The sequence below is a fragment of the Grammomys surdaster genome, unplaced genomic scaffold (genome assembly GCF_004785775.1).
Source record: "Grammomys surdaster isolate TR1022 unplaced genomic scaffold, NIH_TR_1.0 237, whole genome shotgun sequence".
NCBI lineage: Eukaryota > Metazoa > Chordata > Mammalia > Rodentia > Muridae > Grammomys > Grammomys surdaster.
Genome location: NW_021604682.1, coordinates 2,327,663 through 2,334,023, shown reverse-complemented (window position 1 = coordinate 2,334,023; position 6,361 = coordinate 2,327,663). Strand labels below are relative to the sequence as shown.

The following is a 6,361-nucleotide window of genomic DNA, read 5'->3' as shown; positions in this document are numbered from 1 at the left end:
CTTTAGTCCCCGCACTCAAAAGGGGGAGGCAGTTGGATCTGTTGAGTTCCAGGACAGCCAGGTCTACACAGAAAAACGGGGCGCAAAACAAAACCAAAAAGAATTATGAGATCAGAACCAAAGACAAAATGCCATATTATACACTCCAGCATTGCTTCACAATCCTGCATCGTGCTTTTCTCCATCTTGGCTCATAGATGCCATTTCAGTTGAATGTCTGGTCTGTGTTGCGTATTGTGGCTGGCTATATAAACTGTGTTCCTGCCTGACTTTCAGTAAAACCTAAGCGCTTGAGGCTGGAGAGATGGCACAGTAGTTAAGAGCACTCGCTACTTTTCCAGAGGACCAGTGTTGGGTTCCTAGCACTCAGGGGATCTTAACCCCACTGTCTCTCCAGCTTCTGCAGTCACACACACACTACACTTAAATAAAATAAATCTTTAAATAATTAAGATAAACATGTTGCTTAAGAGATGATACCTTTGGCTGTATGATGGAAACACTGGTCCTTCCTTGGGACCATGTCACCGTTTTCCAGTAGCAGGACAGTCGTGCATTAGAACAATATCAGTTGGTGCTGGAATATTTGTCAAGTGACATTGAGAATCACAGGACATTGATAAAAACACCTAGTTTAAATCTTGTTGGATCTGTATGACAGCCTTGTTGAGATCTTCAAGGCACAGTAAAGAGATGCTCAGTGGGGAGGGCAATGAAGCTTTATAATTATACATCTCAAAAATAGACATCATAAATCAGACATTACTGGGTTTTTTCTATCTTAGGTAGTTGAAACCCCATTTAGACACACTTTGCCTTGTTTAATTTTGTTTTTAACAGCTCCTGGAAAGTGGTCTGTTCCACCCCAAGGTAGGGAATAGTGCAGAGTCAGAGAGACCTGGGTTTGAACTTACAAACCACATGAAGGCAGTGTGACTTTGTGAGTACAGGGTGAGGAAAGGCATGAACCTTCAGGAACAGATCTGCCTCTGACAGGTTGTGTCTCCTATTGGGTTTCCTGATCTAAAATCAGCCATTTGAGACAGTACCTGCTGTCTGAATTTGTGCTCAGGAAACAATGGCTGTTGTTATATTGTATTTCCTCTAGTAGGGGAGCTGAGACTCAGAAGATTCTGAAGATGTGCTCAGGGTTACACACCTGGGAGGTGGCAAACCCAGTTCTCATTGGAGGTCCTCTGACCACTTCAGTGTCTTCTACAAAGTCACAATGATGCCTGGAATTGAGGGGACTGGTTGGAATCTGGGTTTTTCAGTTGGGTAAGCTAACCCATAACTACTTATTTGTGGTAGCAGACATCCTGGTACTTGTCCAGGGGACTGTGGCAAGGACTTAGAAACTGAGATTTTTAAGGAATGGCAGTAGGAAACCTGCAACTGGTTGGTGGGAAACTGGTATCCTCTTGACCTTGAATGTAGAACGGGAACAGTGGTTTGCAGTCCTAGAAACCATTCTCGTTGCTCAAATACAGTGAGGACAGCCTCAGAGCTTTGATGGATTTTGGTTTTGGTTTTCACATTGGTGTTCAACCAGAAACCATCTGGCCCTTCAGAAGGAGCAAAGGAGTGTGAGGCAGCAGCATAGGAGCTGCTCCTGGGAGACCGTGCACCTCAAGATGCTCTTTAAGCAGATTAATCCAGTCTCTCATTCGTAGTTCCTAGATTTTATACTCATAAAATTATGCATGTATATAGAAAGTGAAAGTAGAAGTTGAGTTGTTGGAGGTTAGGGGCTAACAGTGGGGAGGAGAAGCAAGACAAGAAAGGGGGGAGTGGGCAGGGAAATATGTCCAATGTACATCAACAATATACATGATTAAAATTGTATAAGAAATCTGGGAGCTGGCACATCTTTGCAGCATGGTTCACCCACTCTAGATAAAGTCTAGTCTTTTCTGCCCACAGGAAAGCAATTAAGCGCCGGGCAGTGGTGGCGCACGCCTTTAATCCCAGCACTTGGGAGGCAGAGGCAGGCGGATTTCTGAGTTCGAGGACAGCCAGGGCTACACAGAGAAACCCTGTCTCAAAAAACCAAAAAGAAAAAAAAAAAAAAAGAAAAGAAAACAATTAAGCAGTTGTGGTAAAAATGACATGTCTTGGATTTGGTGCTGGCAGGTTTATATCACTTTCCTGTTCCCTGTAGGTCTCCTGACTGGACTCAGAGATTCCTCCTTCCCTTCATCCTCCACATACTCATGTTGGTACATTTGTCCTCCCATGCCTTAGCCCTGCTAGGCGTCTCTCCATCCACAAACTTGAGTGGCGGCTCTCTGTAGCGTCCTCAGTGCTGTCCAGATGTGCCGATTCAGTCCACGAGTGCTGAAGGCTTCTGCTCAGGTCTTCCTCTCCTTGTGTAGACTGGGAGCAGACACTACCATATCTGCTTCTCAGTCCTAGCCTAGTCACCGCCTTCCTAATGGATGCTGAGTCAGAGCTATGTTTGCTGCCTATGTATATGACCCTGAAGATGCCGCTCCAGCTGGAGTGCCAGCAGGTCCCCAGGCTGCACTTTAGACACGGAGTGAGAAAGGCTTTATCACCTGTCACTCACAGCCTGGCCCAGGCAGATGCGCTGGGCTCTGCATCAGAGCTCAGAGTGGTCTGATGTGGGTTTGTTTGATCACAATATGTAAAAATGAGAGGACTCATACTTCTGCCTGCAGTTTCTATGAAGTGTACAGTCCCCGATGCACACAGAAAGCACCAGCCATTGCTAGGGTAGTTCACCGGCATTGTCTGCTGTTTTTCTTTATGCTGGTCTCAGGGTTCTGTATTTCTAAACTAACTCTAGTTAAGGCTCTCTGGCTCTGTGTGCTCCAGTGCTATGACCTTACAAATAAACTGGTGATTCTCTTCTAGATGTCCAATATCACAGTCACATACAGAGATGGCCGAGTGGCACAGCTGGAACAAGTTTACATACGTGGCAGCAAGATCCGATTTCTGATTTTGCCTGACATGCTGAAAAATGCACCCATGTTAAAGAGCATGAAAAATAAAAACCAAGGCTCAGGGGCTGGCCGAGGAAAAGCTGCTATCCTGAAGGCCCAAGGTAAGTACCCTGGGCTTGCTTCAGAGTTACTGCTTACCTTGTTTCTTTTAGGGAAAAGCCCTGTTGTTGCATGGGGACAGGTGAATCTGACTGCACCGCTCTCCACACTCGCTGCTATGCCCTGGCCTGGTCTATCCCCAGGTTTGAGAAATCCTTGGTAATGGGGCCTTTCCCTGTCCTACTTGATCCTATCATCACAGAGTTTAGTGTAAAATCTAAAATCTCAAGCAAGGTGTGATGGCTCTCATCTATAATCCTAGCACTTAAGAGGCTGAGACAGAAAGAATACAGTGAGTTGGAGGCCAGCCTGAGCAACACATACATAGCAAGACCTTGGAGGGACAAGCAGAGAGAACTCTAAGTCATACAGTCTATAGCGAAGGCCCTTCCTCTTCAGAAACTCTATATAAGAAGACTGGGTAACTTGCTCTGGTCTAGTGAGGATACGGATTAATGCCTGAAAATGTTCAGTAGCATTCCCAGAACTGTGTGTGACACACAACACCACACACACACACACACGCAATTTGTTTTTTCCTATTCACCCAAGACTGAAAGAACCAGTTGCACTCAGGTCTGTCCTGATAAACCAGTGAGCTATTAGGGTTGCTCAGGACTGTGGTAGCCCTTGTGGTGTCGCTGGAGCCAGTCAGTTAACCATCCACTTTCTATCACCTCCCAGGACTGCAGCTGGGAGGGGCAGGGTTGGGAGGGTAGGAGAGTGTGTCAGAAGAGTGAGCAGCTAGCATCTGGGGTGAGGGTCTGCTCTGGCTTACCACAGCTGCTGTCATCTCATGTCATGTCTGGGAAGTAATGTTCCACAGCAGCAGCACAGAGACGAAGCGCTATCTTCTAATGCCTCTGTGTGTTCCAGACAGATTTTGAGCTTGACAGCCCAGGCTAGAAAAACCTTGACCTTTTAGCTCTTGCCTCCAGCTCCCAAGGCCTTGTGCCATCCCACCTAGTTTATGGATGAGCACGGGGTCTCAACAGGCAGGCACCCTACGAACTGAGCTGCACCCCAGCCCTCTAGTTAGCACCATCTTGTTTATTTTTGTTTATTCTTTAAAATTGAATTAGCTATTTGAGGAGTCGGGGCAGACGCGGAGATGAGAGGACATCTTGTCAGTTTTCTCCACCACGGAGTATCTGGGAATCGAACATAGGTTGGCAGGATTGGCAACAAGCTCCTTTACTTGCTGAACCATCTTGTCACCCCTTGTTTCATACTTTCTTTTCTTTTTTTAAAAAATATTTTTTTACAATTTTATTTATATGAATGCACTGTCACTATCTTTAGACACATGCCAGAAGAGGGTATCAGATCCCATTACAGATGGTTGTGAGCCACCATGTAGTTGCTGGGAACTGAACTCAGGACCTCTAGAAGAGCAGTCAGTGCTCCTACCCACTGAGCCATCTCTCCAGCCCCCTCATATTTTCTTAAACTTGGCAGTAAATCCATCCTTTGACACATACCAGCAGTTCTGACCACACTGTCTCCCAGAGACATCTTAGCTGCTCTTGGAGGCTAGCTCAATTACGGCTTGCATTTGAGTCCCTGAAAAGTTCTGCCACGTTGTTAGGCACAAAAGCATAGTCCTGAAAGCAACGGCATTGGTATTGGAAAAGAGATCTTATGGTGTGAGAGGCCCTGGGTCCTCCACCAGTATCTTCAGCGCATGTATTAGTGTTTTATATGGGAAGTAGGTTCTGTGCTTAAAGATAAAATAGGTTGGGGTGGGGGTTGTTTTAAGACTTCTAAAAAAAGCTGATAAAATTTTTGACCAGTAATGGCTTGGTGTTAAAGGTGGTTGTCGCACAAGCCTGATAGAAGTTGTCCTCTGACCTCTGTGTGCACACAATATACACACACACACACAAATAAACTGTTAAAAAGAGAAAATGTTCCCTTTGCCTTGGAGAGGGCTGCTCTTGCTGTCACAGTGAAGTAGCTGTCCATCTTCACTAGTCACACTGCTGTGGACCTCCGGCAGTGAGTTTGCCCAGACCCACTGACTGCAGCCCTGAGCCACCTGTGCTTTTCCCAGACCCTGGCTCCCGGCCCTGTCAGCGAGTATGTAGGTTCCCACAGTCTCTGGAAGAACAGAGAAGACTGAGACGTGTTTTGTCAGTCCTCAGAATTTCCTGAATATCCATTCTATAGAGCTTCTAGCCTCCTAGGTCCATTGGGTCATGGAGTGGAAGTCTCGTGCGTCTATATGGGTAGTGTTATTTTGTTACTAAACATTTCTTTCATGCAAAAAAAAAAAAAAAAACCCTCAAAGAATAGTACCCAGAATAGTACTCAGAATTAACAGATGCTAGCTAGCACTTAAGTGTCTGTATTTCAGAGTTGTAAAACTGAATTGAGAGCCAGGATGGTATAGCTCAGTGAGTAGCGAGCTTATCACACAGTATGTGTACCCGAGTTCAGTCTGTGTGTGGGAGTACCTGCTTGTAATCCTAGTACTGACGAGACCAAGATAGACTCCTGGGCATCCTAACCAGCCAGTCTAGCCTACTTGGCCAGGTCCAGGCCAGTGACAGACCTTGTCTAAAGAAACAGTAGTGATGGTACGTGAGGAACAGCATTTGAAGTCATCTTATGTTCTGTATATGTTCCTACAGCACATGGCCCTTCCTCTTACCCACACAAAGTGAACTGAATACATCTGTAATGGCGTAGGTCCACCAGTCAGTCAACAGGGTCTAGCAAGAGACAGAGTGGGGATGGAGGGACAAAAGACGCAAAGAATGGAGACAAGACAGAGGGTCTGATCAAGTCTCTTTTATTGAAAGGAAATCCTGGGTATTTATACGCTTTACCACTGTGCCTTGCAGTTGGGGGCACTAAACAGCAAAACAAAATATGCAAGAAAAACAAGATGCTTATCAGAGTGTGCTCAGCTGTTGTGAGCTGTTGAAAACAAGTCTCTTGTCAGGATATGTGGCTCGAGATGGCTGCAAAGATGATAGCCACTTTCAGCTAGGAGTCAACTCCCAACAGCATATCTGTAATAGCTGAGAATTCGTCGTTTCTGTGGTAGTCAGACTGCTGTGCTGTCAGTGCTACCTGACACCAGGTATCAGTGCCACCTTCCACTCCTCTTCCTCCTTATCACACGACAAATACTGACTCGGGGTACTGTTGTCCAGATGGCCTTCTGGGCCCCTTCCAGAGCTGATGACCCCCAGGCTTGAGCTAGTGCGTGTTAGGAGCACCCAGCCTCACTGACCTCTCTTCATTGTTTCAGTGGCGGCAAGAGGAAGAGGACGTGGAATGGGGCG

The 6,361-nt window shown here is 46.2% G+C and overlaps 1 protein-coding gene across 1 annotated transcript in view; it reads left to right on the top strand.

Moving 5' to 3' along the window:
• Positions 1-2,849: 2,849 nt before the first annotated feature.
• Positions 2,850-6,361, top strand: part of Snrpd3 (small nuclear ribonucleoprotein D3 polypeptide) — a 3,765-nt gene continuing 253 nt past the window's right edge. Inside the window, exons 1-2 of the mRNA XM_028773978.1 lie at positions 2,850-3,070; positions 6,328-6,358. Coding sequence (XP_028629811.1) covers positions 2,878-3,070; positions 6,328-6,358 — 224 coding nt within the window. The 5' untranslated portion in view covers positions 2,850-2,877. The remainder of the gene's footprint in view (positions 3,071-6,327; positions 6,359-6,361) is intronic.